At 47.6% G+C, this 18,688-nt stretch overlaps 1 protein-coding gene across 9 annotated transcripts in view; it reads left to right on the top strand.

Moving 5' to 3' along the window:
* Positions 1–18,024, top strand: part of Bcor (BCL6 corepressor) — a 126,540-nt gene extending 108,516 nt beyond the window's left edge. For 5 of the 9 annotated variants that reach the window (XM_029568349.1, XM_029568352.1, XM_008842861.2 and 2 more), the window contains 9 exons: positions 5,982–6,239; positions 6,600–6,944; positions 7,500–7,825; positions 8,122–8,376; positions 13,025–13,191; positions 14,335–14,480; positions 15,319–15,396; positions 15,606–15,762; positions 16,840–18,024. In XM_029568349.1, coding sequence (XP_029424209.1) covers positions 5,982–6,239; positions 6,600–6,944; positions 7,500–7,825; positions 8,122–8,376; positions 13,025–13,191; positions 14,335–14,480; positions 15,319–15,396; positions 15,606–15,762; positions 16,840–17,131 — 2,024 coding nt within the window. In that variant the 3' untranslated portion in view covers positions 17,132–18,024. The remainder of the gene's footprint in view (positions 1–5,981; positions 6,240–6,599; positions 6,945–7,499; positions 7,826–8,121; positions 8,377–13,024; positions 13,192–14,334; positions 14,481–15,318; positions 15,397–15,605; positions 15,763–16,839) is intronic. The other 4 variants (XM_008842873.2, XM_017800600.1, XM_017800604.1 and 1 more) reach the window with 1 other exon arrangement.
* Positions 18,025–18,688: the final 664 nt, after the last annotated feature.

Here is an 18,688-nt window from a genome sequence, read left to right as displayed (position 1 = left end):
CTTGTGGTCCCGCTGGTGAGAGCAGGGGCCACACTAGTCCCAAGGCTCAGAATGGCCAAAGGAAGAGTGATGTGAATAATGGCCCTAATACCCAGTTGGGGGTTGCTCAGAAAAATGGGCTGCTTTTGCCGCTGGTACAGTGCAGTCTGCTTGTCGCAGCTGGGAATGCAGCATCTGTGAAATTCTTTTTGGGGATATCATTCCCCTTTTCAAAAAAACACCAGGCCCGAAGTGAGTGACAGTCCAGCACAGCATAACAATAGGAGATGGGTGGTAAGGAAGGGTCAGTTCTGTTCTGTAGTAGCAAGAATGATATTCCTCAGGCCTATGCCCTCCCTCCCCACAGTCTGATAGTCTGAGAGTACCCTTGTTTTCCGTCTAGGTTTTGTTGAGGTGAGCTGAAGGGTGACAAAGGCACCAGAAATATGGGAACAGGTATTTGTTTGCTATAATTAGGAGTTCCCACAGATCCCAAGAGTGTGACATATGTGGAAGGCCTTTGCCCACTAGATGGAAGGATGGCTCATGACCTGGAAATAAAACATGAAAAAAAAGTGAATGTCTTTCTCAGGACACTTTAGTCCCAGCAACAGATCCCCTGCTGCACTTGATTTTGGAGAATTTGGGTGTGTTCTACACTTGGTACGGAGGTCTTTGTTTTCCTTAAATGTGCATGCTTAAGGCTCCAAGCCTATTCCTGCTCTGAAACCTCAGGTGAAGGCAAATTAGAGTATCTGGGTGAACATAGCAGATAGTGGATGCAGAACCCTCCTACCCAGTTGGTGATGGTGAGTGCTTAAGAGCCCCATGTCATTGCCCTTGGATGGTTAACATACCCAGCATGGTTCCCCAGTGCATGATAGTTTGAGGATTTGTGGTCTGGGAACACTTGCTTTGGGCCATCCAGAGCATATCTTTCCCCACTGACCCCAGTTCATTCTTAGGGTCCAATAAATACCCCTGGCCAGACTAGCTTCAACTAAACTAAGACCAGTGTTTGCTGTGTGTTAGTCCTGAACAAGATAGTTTTTAAGGCCTTCACATGATGGCCTTACCCAAGTGGCAGGGAGTCTTGACGTGCTTAAAGCTTCCTTACACTCCCTGTCACAGGTCTGAGCTGTTTTGGGTGAAATGGAAAGAAAGACTTCTGTCTTCTCAGGATGGACACTAAGCAATCCCACCACCACTACCTCACCATCACCTTGTGAGTTACCCTGAGGCAGTAGCTCTCAGAACTGAGAAGTAGGCAAGGTGCCTTCTAGAAGGGAGGATCTACCTACAAGTGGGAGTTCCCCTTTGTTCTGAGTGGGTGCTAAAAGAGGCTGTAAGAAGAGGTAGAGAGGTGAGAATTTGACTAGCTTCAGGTCTCTTTTGGTTTTCAGGTAATGTAGCCAGGTCCAGGATACATTGGATACAGTATATAGGTACAGATACCAGCCTCCTACTTACTTCCCTGGAAGGTCTGCATCTTTCTATGTGTTCTGTTTTGTTTCCTGCTGAATCTAGGAGCCAAGAAACTTAAGTAACTAGTTGTATCATGGCTCAAAGCCCCTCAGAGCCTCAGCTAGTGGGTGGTTCTTGTAAGACCCAGAGATTGTCAAAAAGTACTCTGCAAGTGATATGCACAGAGCAGAAGAGAGAGGAAGGCAGGAGGCTTGTTTTTCAAGAAGGAGGTTTGTCACTGGCCCCCTGCTTTCTTTCCTGGGGACTTGGTGTTTGTGGTTGACCAGCAGGAACACCCTAAAGGAGTCATTGTCCTTGTTGTCATTGCCCCCTCATTGCAGGGGAACAGGGACTGCTAGATCCATCCACTTGCAGATTAACTGAGCCTTCTTGGCCATTACAGAGCTCGGGTCCCTTCACTTTGCACAGATGTCACTGTAAGCTAGAAACAAACTGTTTCATATGGGAGCTGGAGTGGGGATTTGGAGTAGAGGGTATAAGAATGCCTCTCCTAAACTCTGCCCATTTTCACCTTCTTAGGTTGATTGGCTTGGTTTTTTGTTTGTTTAAGACAGGATCTTGCCACGTAGCCCAGGCTGGCCTTCTTTCTTCTGCCTCAGCCTTGCAAGTGCTAGAATTACAGGCATGCACCATCATGCTCAGCTTCCTTTACCTTCTGAGATAGCCCCTCTGCTCCTAGAACATCAGTAGCTTCTGAGATGGTGGGTGCCTCTTATTTGGGGAGGTGTTCGTGTAACCACGTGACCAAACTTGTCAGAGCCATGGTCAGGATTTTCATTTGTCCCCCTTGGTGGTATGGAATTATGCAGGACTTGGGACCTGGGGGATTTCTCTCCTAAGAGATCCACCAGCATGCTTTGTGACTGCAGGGCAAAGATAGATGCCTTGGCTATATATAGCATAAGGCATGACCTGGTCAACTCCATCGTGAGTGACAGCTACCTGCAGAGGAAACTCACGTCTTAGGTAACCCTCAAAAGTCTCAAACTCTATCATCTTGTTTAGGGCTCACTAGGCATGGCTGCCACAGTGATGAAGTTGCTTTGTTGCCATGGTGACTTGTAAATGTTGCCATGGTGATGCTTCTATGAGGTATAGTATGGCACAACCATGATAAATTATGGGATATATGTGCTGCAAGTTGTATGACCATGCTATACGGAGCAAGTGTCAGACCCTGAACAAAACAGCCACTCCTACATCTGCTAGATAGCATGACCAAAGGGCCCAGAATACAAGCGGTGATGGAGCCTGGTGAATGGGACCTCTGTTGCTTGCTGTCTGCTCATTTCAGGAGATCCAAGTCAGGGTGCATGGGAATTACATGGAGCCTTGCCCATGGTGGATGGCCATGTATGTCGATTTTGCACAGTGGGCTTTAGGATTGTTAGTAGCTCGTGGAAGGTCACATTGGTGTAGGTCTTTGGGGGCCTTCACTAGAGGGACTCAATCTCTGCCCGAGAAACTAGGCGGCTGGGAGAAGGATGATGCACCCACTTTGGAAAGATTTGGGGGAGAAAACAGCTCCACTAATGGCGTGTGGGCTGCTGTGAGATTCAGCAGTGAGGGTTCCTGATTAGTTTGGAATGGGGAGAGAATCACAGGCACAGCTCTCTGGGGGTCCCTCAGGATTGACCATATAGTGAGTCACAGCAACCCTGGACATAGGCACAGTGACCAACTGGGTAAGGAATGGGACAGTTGAGCGAGCTGGCGTGCATCAAGTTCTCGACATCCTTGCCTGTTGGCCTCCCTGTCAATGAGCAGCAGCTGGTGATGGGATGGTAAGGGCACCCTTCTCACCAGCTGTGCCTAGATGGAAAATCCCAGAAAAGAAAGAGATAGATAGCAAGAGATCTGGTTTTATAGAGGTGCTTCCACTTGAATGGAAAACGCCCCTAGAAAAAGAGCTTAGACAAAGATGAAGCTGCTACAAATATGGGTGCCTATGCGAGACCTGGAGTTCAACTGTAAGATTAGGAGGTGAATGTCAGACACGAAGGGTTGAGAGAGTCTCAGTGATTGGAGGAGGGGGTGTGATGCTGGAAAAGGGGATAGGGCACGGCAGTGCATTCCGGATGAGTACCCACACTTGCTATCCTGTCTGTATTGACTCCATAGGCAATTGTGACATTACCCAGTTTCCTTCCTTTTCACATCACCTACAAACAAACTGGTGAAGTGAGTACACTTTAAAACATTAGGGTAAGGGAGCTGGAGAGATGGCTCAGCGGTTAAGAACACTGACTGTTCTTGCAGAAGACCTGAGTTCGAATCCCAGCACCCACATGGCAGCTGACAACTGTCCATAACTCCAGTTCCAGAGGATCCGACAAACTCTTCTATCCTCCGTGGGCATTGCATGACACGGATGCGCTTACATACATGCAGGCAATACACACATAAAATAAATACACACATAAAATACACATAAAATAAAATAATTAAAAATAAAATATTGGGGTAAATTCAGACTGGTTTGAAGGTCTTAGCATGCTACATAAGTAATTTCTCTGGCCCTTCCTTTTGCTCTGTGAAGCCTGAATTGATGAAACCTACCCTAGAGAGGCAGCTGATCATAATATTCCTGCCTTACAGCCCAAGGGGGCCGAGGTGTAAAGTGACGCTATTACTGCCAGAGCAGTTAAGAGGGTAACAGAGTAGCCCAAGTGAGACCCTGCAGCCTGCCCTCTCTGAGACCCCTGCCAAGCTGACTACAGCCGTCTATAGGAGCTGAGCTTTGGGCAGCCTACATGTCTTCTCTGGCTGCTGCCAAGCTTTGTGATAGGACTCTGCCATGGCAGAAGGCCGCCTTGGCCATGTCCTTGGGTCAGGTGTACTCAGGGAGAACTTCAGTGGTATGCCCTGGAAGGGCCTGGCTGCTGATTGCTAGCTGCTCTGTCCATACCATGTACCACCATGAGGGGTAGGGGGACTAGTTGGGGAGGTGCCACCATCCCTCTGCTCGCAGTGGGTACGGTCCCATGTGTCTCAAGGCTGAGAGCCACTAAATACTACAGTACTCCCAAGAGAAGCTAAGGAGACATTAGCAGAACTGGTTACCAGATCTAAAACCCTGGAAACATGTTGCATCATTTTAGTGGGCCATGGCCACCTTACGGTGGTTGTTACAAAGTGTTTTTTGTTTTTGTTTTACATTTCCCTTTATTTTGCTGCTGGACCTTTATGGTGGTTGTTACATAGTGGGTTTTATTTTGTTTTGTTTTGTTTTTAATTTCACATTTTCATTTATTTAGCTGCCGGGCCTTTTGGTGATTGTTACATAGTGTTTTTTTGTTTTACATTTTCATTTATTTTGTGTTTGTGTGTGGCTGTGCCATAGCACACATGGAGGTCAAAGGGCAACTGTCCTTCCACCAAAGAAGGCTGGTTGATCCCAGGATCGACCCAATTCATTAGGCCTGGCTATAGGTGCCTTTTCTGAGCCATCTCACCCCAATTTTGATGTGTATTGGAAAAAAAAATGCCATACCAGAGCAGTTGATGAGCTACTTCTTGGCTAAAACAGCAATAGGGGGTGATGTGGGATGTGTTGATAGAAGGAAGAACTAGGTGGCATTGCTCCTCCTGTCCCCCTTGTCTAGTCCAGAGAACGGGGGGGGGGGGGGGGGGGGGGGCGGGGGGGGGGGGGGGGGGGGGGGGGCGGGCAGCAGTTTTGTAAATGCTTGCCTGGCTACAAAAGACAGGCAACCATGAAGGGCGTGAGATCTTGTCTATAGACAGCTTGTATGAGAGAGAGTGCCAGGTGAGGTGACCCAAGTCCCCGTGGGGATCTCCCTATTTTGGACATTAAGTGAGAGCAGTGCCTTGATTTAGTGATAGGAATTTCTGTGGGCAACCATCAGACAGAGCCCTTTGAAGTTGCTTCTGAAGTTATACCTGTGCTTGGAATCCTTGCCTTTGGCTGTGCTGGGCCCCTCCCCCTAGCACCTTGAGTCTGCGGGTTCCCTTCCCCCTCCTGCCCATCAAGGTCCTAGGCTTCTTTCAACACTCTCCCTTTCCCAGTCCTCATTTTTTTACCGTCTCCTGTCCATCTGTCCAAGTGACCATAGGCCTTGCCCCTTGGGTAGGGGACATTTTGGGGCTATTCGGTCTCTTACTACAACAGCCTCCCTTGCATTTCAAAATACTGATTTCAACAAATGCTTCCCTGGAGATTTTTAGATTACCCAGGTTGGATTAGATCTTGCCGCCAAAAGAGGCCAAGAGTGCAAGTATCTCAGTCCCCCTCTGGGTTCCCTCAGGCCCCAACTACAGAGACAGGGTGCAAGTGTGGTTATATCTCACTTTGGGTTGCGCTTTCTGACTGATTCTGTCATGGACTTCCTCTGGAAAGTTCTGTTTATGCTGCTTCCAATGGGTGAGGACCCCCATCTCCCAAGAAGGGTCCGTCAGGTGCTGATCATCTTAGCCAAGGCTGTCCCGCCTATACCCCGTGTCCTGCCTCCTTGTGGGAACCTTGAACCTTAATTTCTGTATGTCTTTCCTCCCCGCAGGCGAGTATAGTGTTGGAAACAAACATGATCCCTTTGAAGCTCCAGAGGACAAAGATCTTCCTGTAGAGAAGTATTTCATAGAGAGGCCGCCTGTGAGCGAACCACCCACTGACCAGGGGGTGGCAGACATGCCAGCCAGCCCCACCCTCCGGCTGGACAGGAAACGCAAAGTCTCAGGTGACAGCACCCACACTGAGACCAATGTGGAAGAGCTGCCAGAGGACCCTCTGAAAGCCAAGCGAAGACGGGTCTCAAAAGGTGAGCTCCGCCAGCTTCGGCTGCCTGCTCAGGAGGCCTGTGTGCATGCAGCCCTGGAGGGCACACTTGACTGTGGATGTGCGGGATGCAGTGCGGTTATGCACCACCTGCCCTCCTAGACAGTGGCCTAGGGCATGGTGCAGCCTTGCCATTCCCATACCTCCTCCTGGAGCCCTGGGGAGGCGGTGCCCACCTCCCCTCCCTCCAAATCCTGAGGTGGCCAAAGACCAATAAATGACCTGTCGGAGCAGAGACTTGCGGCCACGCCCTTCCCCTCCCCCACCCCATTAGTGATGTGTAAGACAGTTTGTTCCCTCCCCAGGGGGCTTTTTGATTAATTTGTAGTTATTTCTCCATTAGATGACTGGCCTGAGAGGGAAATGACAAACAGTTCCTCTAACCACTTAGAAGACCCACATTATAGTGAGCTGACCAACCTGAAGGTGTGCATTGAATTAACAGGGCTCCATCCTAAAAAGCAACGCCACTTGCTGCACCTTAGAGAACGGTGGGAGCAGCAGGTGTCGGCAGCAGAGAGCAAACCTGGCCGCCAAAGCAGGAAGGAAGTGACCCAGGCTGCTCAGCCTGAGGTCACAGCCCAGGGGAATAACATCTCTGAAGAGAAGTCTGGCAGGAAAAAGGCAGAGGCCAAAGGCAACAGAGGCTGGTCTGAAGAGTCCCTCAAATCCAGTGACAATGAACAAGGTATGCAGAGGCCGCCCCTTGACTGCCTGCCCCCCTCCTACACATTCACTGGGGGAAGCGCCTTTGAGGGGGAGCCATCTAAGTTGACTCTGACTAGGTTGTGCTAGGCGGGGAGTTCTGATGGCCTTGTTTGCACACCTCCTTCCCTGTGTGTGCTCTCTCCCATTTCCTTACTGATTTCCTAGCCTATGGCTGGGCAGGAAAGGAAGCCTGGGTAGCCCCCATCAACCTTGCCAGCCTCCGGTCACCAGGTCTTGAGCACCAGAGCCCAGGGGGTAGAGATGGGAGAACAGGAAGAGCTGGCTTCTGTCCTCTTATTCTGGCCCTTTGAAGAAACTTGCCACTTGGCATTTTGTGGGTTAACCTATTTGCTGTTTGAATGTGGGATAATTAAAATATTAATGCTTTGAAAACATAATTGGTATATCTTTAAAAACTGAAGCCACTCTAGTGATCAGTGCTAACAATGGGCTTTTCTTTCTGCATTGGCTACAACTGTGTAACGCCTGCTTCTTCTCCCCCTCCCCCGCCGGTCGCCGCCCCCTCCGTATTTAGGCTTGCCTGTGTTCTCCGGCTCTCCGCCCATGAAGAGCCTTTCATCCACCAATGCAAGCGGCAAAAAGCAGACTCAGCCAAGCTGCACGCCAGCCTCGAGGCTGCCTGCCAAACAGCAGAAAATTAAAGAAAACCAGAAGACAGATGTGCTGTGCACAGACGAAGAAGAGAATTGCCAGGCTGCCTCCCCGCTGCAGAAATACACCGACAACAGCGAGAAGCCATCCGGGAAGAGACTGTGCAAAACCAAGCACTTGATACCTCAAGAGCCCAGGCGGGGCTTGCCAATTACAGGAGACTATTACGTGGAAAACACTGACGGCAAGGTATCTTCCCACCCCGCTCCCCCCTTGGGCCTGCTTCTCTGGGACTAAGCTTTCCTTTTCCTACCCCCTCCCACCCCCACCCCCCCAAGCCAGTCACTCCTGTCCTAAAGGGTCATGTATTCTGGGTAGCCATGAAGTTTCAAACTAGTAAGAGTGAACCCCTCCCCCCCAAAATAAAATTTTTTAAAAAGTGTCTTCCTCCACAGGTTTGTCACTCTGAGAGGAGGATGTAGAGAGGCAGTGGGTATGTTGGAAGGGTCACAGCCTTAACTGCTTACTGCTTGTTCTTGTGACAGGTGACTGTGCGGAGATTCAGAAAGCGACCTGAGCCCAGTTCAGACTACGATTTGTCACCAGCCAAGCAGGAGCCAAAACCCTTTGACCGTTTGCAACAATTGCTACCAGCCTCTCAGGCCACACAACTGCCACGCTCAAGTTCCCCTCAAGAGACCACCCAGTCTCGCCCCATGCCACCAGAAGCACGGAGACTTATTGTCAATAAGAACGCTGGCGAGACCCTTCTGCAGCGGGCAGCCCGGCTAGGCTACGAGGTGAGCACGCTTGTAGGTACTCTGGATTCTGAAGCATCCAGTGGCTAATGCTCCGGGCTAGGGTACTGGCTTTAGGGGTGGACTTGGAGAGCAAAGCCCAGCCCTCCACATCAGGAGTCCTCCAAGACCCTGCCCTGCAGGATGTTTGTGCTAGGCCTACTCTGGCTCCTTTCTCTTTGGTGGCTAGGTCTGTCACTGTGCAGAAAAGTCTCTGGTGTTCAGTAAGTGTTCAGACAGGTAGGCTGCCCCAGCCTTCTCTGAATCTTGCTCACTTATCTCTGATAGAAAGCCTGACAGAAGCTGGGGTTTGACAACTGGGGGACTTTTAATGAATCCTTTTGGGTTGTGATTAGCGAGGGGGAGAGAAGTGATTAGTTCTTTTTGGGGTGGCTTTTGCTGTTGCTGGTGGAAGGGTGGTCTTAGAGGATGGGAAGTGACTGTATGGAGGCTTGGCACGGACCCACTGAAGTGGGGAGGATGGCACTGATCCACAGTGGTCTTTGAGAGAGGAAGGTAGCCATGCTAACTGGTTTTACTCTTTCAGTCGTCTTTGTGGGCTAGTAACTGGTATTATCCACGCTTTTAGTTGAGGAAACAGTCACAGAGGGATTGAAAAACTTAATGATTCAGCACAGTGATTCCAAAGCCCAGCCTGGCCTGCTTCCCCTGCCCTGCTCCCCTCCAAGACTCTCCAACGGCACACTGGAAGGGCCCTTTTTGCAGTTCAGAACCTCCTGGAACTAACTGGCTCCCTCTGTCCCTCTATGTACCACACCACACACACACACACACACACGCACACACACACGCACGCAAGCAGTCCACAGGGCAAAGGCATTTTTTTTTTTTTTATGCTGGCATCAGCCCTCTAGGAATTGGATGGTGAAAATAAAATATAGTTCAGCAAGCTGAGTGTGGAGGTGTGAAGGAGAGAGGTGGCAGGATCCACACTGGCCAGCACTAGACTAGGCCTAGCAAGATTCAGCCAGAACCTTCTGGTGGGATCACCCAGCCCCCTGTTTCCCCTTGACCCAGAGCCCAGCTTGGAGTCAACTCTGGTTGGGAACTTGATGGTTCTTTGAAACACTCTAGGGTGTTTTGGGTTGCATGTGCCATTGTTTGCACCAACATGTCTCTTTTTGAGATCGCTGGATTATCTCGGAGAGAACTAGATGGAAAGATTTGGTAATTAGCTCAGTTGCTGCGGATTAAATCCAAGGGGCAGCCAGTTGTTTTCCCACAAGCTGAGAGCAGGGCAAGGTTGATGCTCCATATTTGCTTCCAACGGACTGGCTGTCCATCACATCTGGCAGGCTTGGGCTCCTGGCAAGCTTACTGGGGGAGACAGGGAGGCTTCTTTGCTCATACAGGAATAGGCTTCTATCATAGCCTTTGATCTCTGCATCACTTCCACAGGTCTCATTCCTTTGCAACCAGACACAGCAAGGCTCAAGAGACTCTTATGTGTCCTCTAAGGAACAGTTCTCATACAACCAGTGGGCCTGAGGCCTAGACCAAGGAGCACTTTGATCCATACTTTTCCAGGCTCTAATGCCTTTGATGGCCTTGGGAATGTTTATCGAACATCTCCCCCCACATAGGCACATGTACATTTTAAATATGTAAATTTCGATACCGAATGTTTTAACTTAGCTTAAAGCTTTCACTCAGAACCCAGCTTCCTGGGATTTCTTTTGGCAGAAATTAAGATGTGGGATGATACCTTCTTAAACGAAGAGGGATTTTCCTAATGCAATAAGGTGCTGTTGGAACATGCAGTTACAGGAGAGTTTTCCAGAAGTAAATTTTGTCACTGTTGTTTCCTGCTGGGTCGAAGGCCCCTGTACAATAAACAGGCTACCCCTATCACCTCAGTGTTGTTATGTTTCAGCTAATGCGGGCCTAGGGTTTTCCAAAGCTTTGTCTTAACTAGGCGGCTGATAGGGCCAGGCACCCGCGCTTGAGTCCTGCTCTGGAGGTGGCTTTTTCTCCGGCTGAAATGCCAGTTATGCAACCACATGCTTGTGCATTTAGTGGTGATGGTTAAATTTTCTATGAATTGAATAAATCATGTTTTTAAAAAAGTTAATGAGGCATTTAATTAATTAACAATGTCGGGTTTATGGCCTTTACGGTTACATTTTGCAGTTAATGGCATTCGGCTTATGGCCGCCTAACAGAATTGTCCAACAAAAACAGTTTGATTTTGTTTGGGAATGGGTGGGCTGGCCTTCAAACGCACCCATTTCTGGCGCAGAAAATAAACCGGGAAATGTGTTGGGCAGGCACATGTCTTCACCATTCTCTCTGTTGGTGACAGCAGTTGCCATCTGTAAGGGGCCATCACCCTCCCAACTAGGAGAGAGGTAATAGCCTGCCTGACCCCAACAGAGAGGGATGCTGCTCACAGCTGGATGAAGCCCTCCAGCCAGAGCCTTTCATTGGGCCTTTTGAATCTTCCCAAAAGGCCTGAGTGACAGGTCTAGTGCTTCACATTGGTTGGGGGTCTTAACCCCTCTGGACCTCAGTGGCCCCAAGTGTTGCATGTGAACAATCCCACTTGCTTCCCAGTGTTTGCTAGGCTGTGGAGAACAGCATGGGATGCAATCCAAATGAGCCAATCTCAAGCCAAGTGACACCAGTGGGTTGAGTGAGGCAAGGCCATGGCGAACACCTCACCTAGTGTGGGGTCACTGCTGCCTTTCCTTCAGGAAAAGAGAGAGTTGACTTAGCCTTCTGCTTTAACTTCTTTCATTCCTAGGTTCCCTCAAATCAGCCCTGTAGTGATGAAGGTTTCCAGGTGAGGGCCATAATTGTCAGAACAAATAAACCCTGAGTTGAGAGAACACTAGGCGGCCCACCGGGATCCGAGTAAATTGATCTTTGCACAGCAGTCAGTGGTGCTCAGAGCCCATCCCAGAGTCACGTGACAAGGTCTCTTCCTGGCTGGGGCACACAACTCATTAGCTTGCAGCCGTCCACTCGAGTCTGGCTAGTGAGGGCCTGCTAAAAGAGCAGCGGCTTCATGCGGTATCCTGGATACCGGTGCTCAGGGCAGGTGGCCTGGGAGCTTGGAGGATTGTGGGCTTTCTGGCAGGTTAGAACCTGAAGGAAGAAACGCCTTGCCAAGCATGCCTTCTCTCTTCCTCCCCTTGTTTTAGAAGGGAGCTGCTGTAGTGACCTGAGGCAGCAGGGCACAGATGGCCAAGTTCACTACCATCAGTTTTAGGTTCACAGGAAGGCCTCTGGAACATTCTAGTTAGTATCCAAGTGAGCCCTTACCTTTGACTGAACTGTCCTAGAAAGGACATAAGAGATTTTTCACAACCTACCTCACTTCTATGAGTGGCCAGAAGGAGCCCTAGCAGATGAGTTAGAGTTGTCACAAAGAGAGGCCCACTCTGGGGGCCTGTGGGGTTTCCTTGTCCATGTGTTAGGCCTATCCCCATTCTCAGAACTTGGTAACGATGTGCTTGGCATGACTTAGCGGAAGATAGTGGAACCTGTTTTCTGGTGGCAGATAGTGCTCAATGTGTTTGAAAACTTGCTTAATCGTGGTAGTAAGACATTGAATAAATTACTGCTGTGCTTACTGGGAGTGGCTCATATTAATATTTTAACATGCCAAAGAAGTGAGATTAATAATAGTGATTCTCATACAAACTGTTGACACAGAACACATCTTTCAGATTGTTTTATTTTGTTCCTAAAATGTGTTAAGGTACAGTATATAGTCTATCAGATTCGTCATTAAGTTAAGTAAATGAGCATATCGTATTGATTGGGCCTTGGGTAGGGCGAAGAGTCAAGGAATAAAGAGGGCGGGGTTGTTTGAAGCCTTGGTATCCTTTTTTGTGATGCTGGGATTGAAACCCAGAATATTACATGTGCCAGACAAGGGCTCTACCCCTGAGCTATTATTGTTCTACCAGCCCTCTTTGTACCCCTTTTTAAGTTTGTTTTTTCTCCCTGTCTGTCTTTTGGGGGTTATTTTGACACAGGGTTTTGCTATGTATCCCAGGCTAGCCTTGAAGGCTGGCCTCAACTGGAAATGATCCTCCTGAGCACTGAGGTTACAAGGGTATACCACCACATTTGGCTTTATGCCACTTCTTGGTGAGGTTGTCATTCATTACCTATAAAGGCCCAATGAAACAATGCCCTTGTACAAATGAATGCTCCCTTTGATTTGTTTTGGACAGGGTCTCACTCTATACTCCTGACTAGCCTCAAACTCATGGCCATCCTTCGGCCTCAGTCGCCTGAATACTGGGCTTTATAGCTATGAACCACCATGCTTGGCTTTGAATGTGTCTTTTGAGATATCTGCAGCTGAATTTCTTTGTGCTCCTTCAGCAAGGTGCTGGGCTCGGGGTTTTGTGGTTCTCTGCTTGCATCCACAACAGCCTACAGAGGCTTGGGGGAAGGTGAAGTGTCACTTACCCAGAAACAGGCAGCCAGGGCTGACTGTCCCGGTCACAGAGCCCTTCACACCATTGTGGACCCCCTCACTAAGACATCCAGGCACCACCCAAACCACAGTGGGTTCTCAGGCTTCAGGGTGTGTGTCTTAGAACTATGAAGAAGTCTTCCTTATGAGGTCACTCTGTGGTGATCAGATGGTGTTTCCTGCTCCCCCCACCCCCAGGAAGTGGTCTTGTACTGCCTGGAGAACAAGATCTGTGATGTGAATCATCGTGACAACGCGGGTTACTGTGCCCTGCATGAAGCTTGTGCCAGAGGATGGCTCAACATCGTTCGCCACCTCCTTGAATATGGTGCCGATGTCAACTGCAGTGCCCAGGATGGAACCAGGTCAGTGGTGTGTCTTGCTCTCCCTCTAGCCCTGCTGAGGAGCAGCAGACAGTGGCTCTCTGGGAACATAGAAACCCAAGGGAGAACAAATTGCAGTTGAAGTGATTTCCATTTTAAAATTGAACCAAACAGACTTTTCTGTCAAATGTAGATGGACAGCTCCCAGTCTAGGCCAATCCTGCAGGGCTCCCATGGACTAAGGCCTCTGAGAAGGCCACAGTCTGCATGAAGAGTCAGGGGGTGTTGCCTTTTAAAACCCTGGCCTGTTCATCACCATCTGTGAAATCACTAGTCAAAGTATGTGTGATCTGAAACACCTTGGGGAGAGACAGGGCCAACTGTCCCTTCCTCCACTGGTTCCTCAGTCACCACCTGCATACCAGGCCCTTATGCTTACCTTGTCCTTGACCCCGAGTTTATTGGTCAGACTCAGGTCTGGGTCAGCATAAATATCTTCCTGGTGTGTGAGGGGGATGCTGCACGAAGGTTCCCCCGATGGTCATAAAAATGGCCAAAAGGATCATTCGTGCTTTCCTAGTAGCATTTGCTCTGGATGGGGCTTCGGGGTGGTCTGTGGCCTCCTGAGAATGTGCCCCAGGCACTCGCCCAGGCACAGGGTTATCGTGGATGTGTATGTTGCCCTGGAGCAGGACTTGGGAGATTCTTCACTCTTAACAAATAATTTCTGTTAATAACAGGTGGCTATATTTGGAGTTGGGGGGGTCATTTCGTTAGTGGCATTATAATTGCTTTTTTGCGGACTTCCACAGTGGTGGTATTTTTACATTTACGTGGTCTGTCCCAACCTCATTTCATTAGGAACATTTTTATCGTAGACTTAGGTCTCAGAATAAGATGGATGTACACTTGAAAATTAAACCTGAAATAATCCCTTGACCTGCTCTGTAAAGGATTAGGTCTCAACAGTAGTCACTGGTTGCTTGACCTTGAGCCAGGGCTCTATGCCTTGGTTTCCCTATCTACAGTGCTTATGAGATTGCTGTCCTCTGGATGAGATAATGCACCCAGAAGCCTCAGCATCAGATGTGTGCAGGCATTCCATTTTGCCTGCTCCTACATCAGGCGACTTGGGAGGCAAGCGTCCAGTGCACGAGCTTAGCACCACTGTGCATCTCTTTGCAGGCCTCTGCATGATGCTGTGGAGAATGATCACTTGGAGATTGTCCGCTTGCTTCTTTCCTATGGTGCTGACCCTACTTTGGCCACATACTCAGGTAGAACCATCATGAAAATGACCCACAGTGAACTTATGGAAAAGTTTTTAACAGGTATGGGTTTTTATTAATTAATTTTTTTATTAATTTTTTACAAAGACCTTTCTATAGTGTAATGCTGTTGGAGTGAAAACGATTTGACTTTTTTTTCACCATAATGATTTAAAAGATTTTCTGAAGTTACTTTCATTTTCTACAAATATATTTTTTGCTTAAGTAGGCCTATAGGTTTATATAGCAAGTCCGTGAAAGGGCCCAACCTCACAGACATGAAGTTTTGTGTTCTGGTATTTGGTCATAGGATAGCTCGGCTTTTACAGCTCAGGTGTGGTGAGCTAGGGAAAGCAAAAGCACTAAGGTATCATGACTGTTAGGCACTTGGAGTTAAATTCCTTATCAGACAGTTACTGGCAAAGAATTCCTCTAGCTGGTTCATGGCTCACCCATGTCCATCTTCAATTGTTCTGACTGGGAGAAGCCGCTTAGTGTATCAGAGAGACATAAATAAAATGCTTAGTTTTGCACGTGAAGGCAGCAAGTGTTCGTGGGTCTCATTTAGTAAGCCAGGGTGGCCTGTCTCAGCATGGCAAGTAAACAAGAGTCAGATACAACAGGGCTTTGAAGAATTGAGAGGTGATATGCCAGGAACTGCTGACATGCCAGCCTATCACAAGTTTACAGGGAAATACTCCTTAATTGGGTTAGCATTTTGTTCTTGTCCATGAGGTTTTGTTTTGTGTGGAGACAGGGTCTCACTGTGTAACTCAGGCTGGTTGTGAACTTTTGATCCTCCTGTCTCAGCCTCAAGAATACTGGAATTATAATTGTGTGCTATCACACCCAGCTTGCCAGGAGGTTTTATCTCCTCTTCCTCTACTTCCCTTCTCTGCAGACTATTTGAATGACCTACAGGGTCTCAGTGATGATGACTCCAGTGGCGCTTGGGAGTTCTATGGCAGCTCTGTATGTGGTAAGCAGCATTGTTCATGATCCTGTGGGAAGTGAGTGGGTTACAACATTCTTGCCTGCTGTGGGATGAGGGGGGCAGATGGTAGACACTGGAAGCAGGACTTCATTGGGAAACAGTCTTGTTAGAGGTCCTCCCCACCCCTATGCCTTTTGACAGCAGCTGAAATCTTCCTGTAGCTGATCTTCCTTCTCTGATTTGTGTTACATTAGAACCAGATGATGAAAGTGGGTATGATGTCCTGGCTAACCCTCCAGGACCAGAAGACCAGGATGATGAGGAAGATTCCTATAGTGATATGTTCGAGTTTGAGTTTTCTGAAAGCGTCCTCTTGCCGTGTTACAACATCCAAGTGTCCGTCGCTCAGGGGTGAGCATGGATGGGGTGGGAAAACTAGCCCCAGCTGCATCTAGAGTGGGAAGACTTAGTCTCTTCAGGCAGATGAATGTAGGCTACTGGGCGGCTCTTTAGCCGCCCATAGACCTTGGGAAATTGTGTGGATCAGCTGGATTATTCATGCCCAGCAGAGCTGGGAGTAAGCCACAGCATGGTATAGACTGCTGTCATCAGAAGCCTTAGGTTCAAATCACTCTCGAGCCCATATGGCATTGAAGTCAGGAGCTGGAATTCAACAGAAGAGACACCATCATCAGTAAATGTTTGAGAAATGGGTCCTCCCTTAGTAGCTGCCACTCCTTCCCCCAGCAAGCCACCCTAGGGGCTCCCCCAGGCATATGAGGTGGAATTGGACTATACTCATAAACTACCTTCTCGCCTAAGAATAGATAGTTATTATCTAGGACATTTTGAGTCCTTCATGTGTCATCAGATTTGGTTAGATCCAGTGTTTCCCCTATGGTCCTGCCATTGCACCCTGATAATCAGTCCCTTAGGGTATACATGTCAAGAAACTGTGATGATGTGTGTTGACAAAAGTGTTTAATGAGTAATACCCCCTCAGCTCTGAAGTTATAAACACGGATGCCATTACAAATAGTGACAAATGATAAAAGTGCGGCAGGTTTACATAAGGAGCCTTCTCAAAAGCATCATTGAAGGATGGGGATGGAATTGGGAAAGGGAAGGAAGAGCTAGCTTTAAAGAGGTTGAAAGGGTTGAGGTACAGACCCCTTTTCTCCACAGAGGCCACTGGAGAAGCAGGGGCCAAGTTTTAGCTCAAGCTGGATGAGCAGGACTTGCCCTGCTAATCTCTCTGCAGCAGGTGCAGTGAGGCATGTAGGTGCTCTTTTTATAAAACAAAATCTGTCCCACATTCCTCTAGCTACAATTACTCTCCCCTTAGAAGAGGCCAGTGACTAGATATGGTAGAACAAGGCAGGAGGATTAAATGAATAGTAGGCACTAGGAACTAGTCAGGGTGTGGTAGGAAATAGTTGAACTTTTCATTTTGCCGGAAATGTAACCCCACCCCTTTCCCTTTTATAGGCCACGAAACTGGCTACTGCTTTCAGACGTGCTTAAGAAATTGAAAATGTCCTCCCGAATATTCCGCTGCAATTTCCCCAATATGGAAATTGTCACCATTGCAGAGGCAGAGTTTTATCGCCAAGTCTCTGCAAGTCTCTTGTTTTCCTGCCCCAAAGACCTGGAAGCCTTCAACCCTGAAAGCAAGGAGCTGCTAGATCTGGTGGAATTCACCAATGAGCTCCAGACATTGCTCGGCTCCACTGTGGAGTGGCTCCACCCCAGCGACACAAGCCCAGAGGAATACTGGTGAGCGCACCAGCCCCGCCCTGCCCTGCCCTGTACAGTGTGTTATAGTGTTAATCCTTGTGCATATGTGTCATAATACGACAGTTTCTGTAAAGAAAGGACATTATTACATATGAAAATATCTCTTCTTTATATAAGAGAAGTTACTCCAGTCAGAAGATCTTAGAAACCTGTTCTTTTCTTTCTAAACTTTTAAGTCAGTTTTTATGAAGTCGTTCAAATGTCTCGTTATTTTTCAATGCACACATGCTTTGAGATATGTTGTTTGTTTTTACTTGGAACATTTGTCTCTTTTTCTGTTCTTTTCTAAGGAGAAAAAGGTGAAAAGGAGCTCCACACTTTGCTGTAATTTCATACAAGGCTCTGGTAACAGAGGCTATGACTGTAATGTGTGGTCAGAACTATGTGGTTTGTTGGTTGGTTTGGGAGAATTCATTGGGTGAAGGCACTTGGTGGCGGCGTACCTTTATGTTTTGTTTACAGAGTACCTGCTCACGCCAGGTAAATGCTATTGGATGTAATCCGGTAGTGTGTAATATAAATTCATACCATATCCACACACAACAACTAATTGTATGAAACTTTTGTATCCTAATTTAAAAGCTGTGAAATTACTTTTCACACATCAAACCGGATTGTTTATATGTTTAAACATTTTATGCTCTTATTTAAAGAAGACTTTGAGCTATTTTTTTCTGTACCCTGTAAAATATTGAGAACTAACATAATATGTTGAGGTCGCTTGAAAATGTACATAAAACTAAAATTTTCTGAATTGTGTGTTTATGTTTGAAATCTGTGTTTTAACTTTGTAAGTAAATTCTCTGCTTTGTATTTATATTTTACAAAAATTTTCTTAAAAGGCAATAAACCTGTTGAGGAAAGGAGAAAATAGAAGTACTTTGCATCCTATGTATTTCTAAAGTGTTAACTGCTGTTGCTGATTTCTTTTAAATGATGTTGATGATCAATTCCTTGTGGATAACTTGCAAACCACTTAGTCTCTATAAACCAAAGCAAAGAGCTCAACTTTTTTGAGGTGCTGGCGGTCAAACCCAGGGCCTCACACATGTTAGGCAGTTATACTGCCATTGAGCCACACTCCCACCCCCTGTTTTTGGAGACAGAGTCTCAACTGTTTTGTCTAGACTGGGCTCAGATTAAATCCTCCTACCTCAGCCTCCTGAGTAGCTAGGGTTATAGGCATGTACCACAATATCCAGTTCTCAGATCTACCATTTCCTATCTCCTTTGATTCCTTGGCAGGCTTTTCCTTTTCCTTTGACCTTGACCTGCTGCAGCCTCACATCATAGCCAGCCCTTGATACTTCAGGAGAGCTTTACCCTAAAACACTACATATGCTGTCCCTTCTCTTCTTTTGAGCCTCTTTTTGTTCTATTACTCAGCTTGTTTAGCCTGATAAGCAAGGCCTGCACCTTCAACTTCTCCCCTGCTTTTACATTTTTCTAGAAGTACCTGCTTTGGATACTATTAATTAACACTTGATTTCCATCCCATAACCATTTAACTCCTGACCCCTAATGACAGAGGCTAGAAAGC

The sequence above is a fragment of the Nannospalax galili genome, unplaced genomic scaffold, assembly GCF_000622305.1.
Source record: "Nannospalax galili isolate Female #2095 unplaced genomic scaffold, S.galili_v1.0 scaffold270, whole genome shotgun sequence".
In the NCBI taxonomy this organism is placed as follows: Eukaryota; Metazoa; Chordata; class Mammalia; order Rodentia; family Spalacidae; genus Nannospalax; species Nannospalax galili.
Note: the sequence above shows the minus strand (reverse complement) of the source record. Positions and strands in the feature narration are given on the sequence as shown.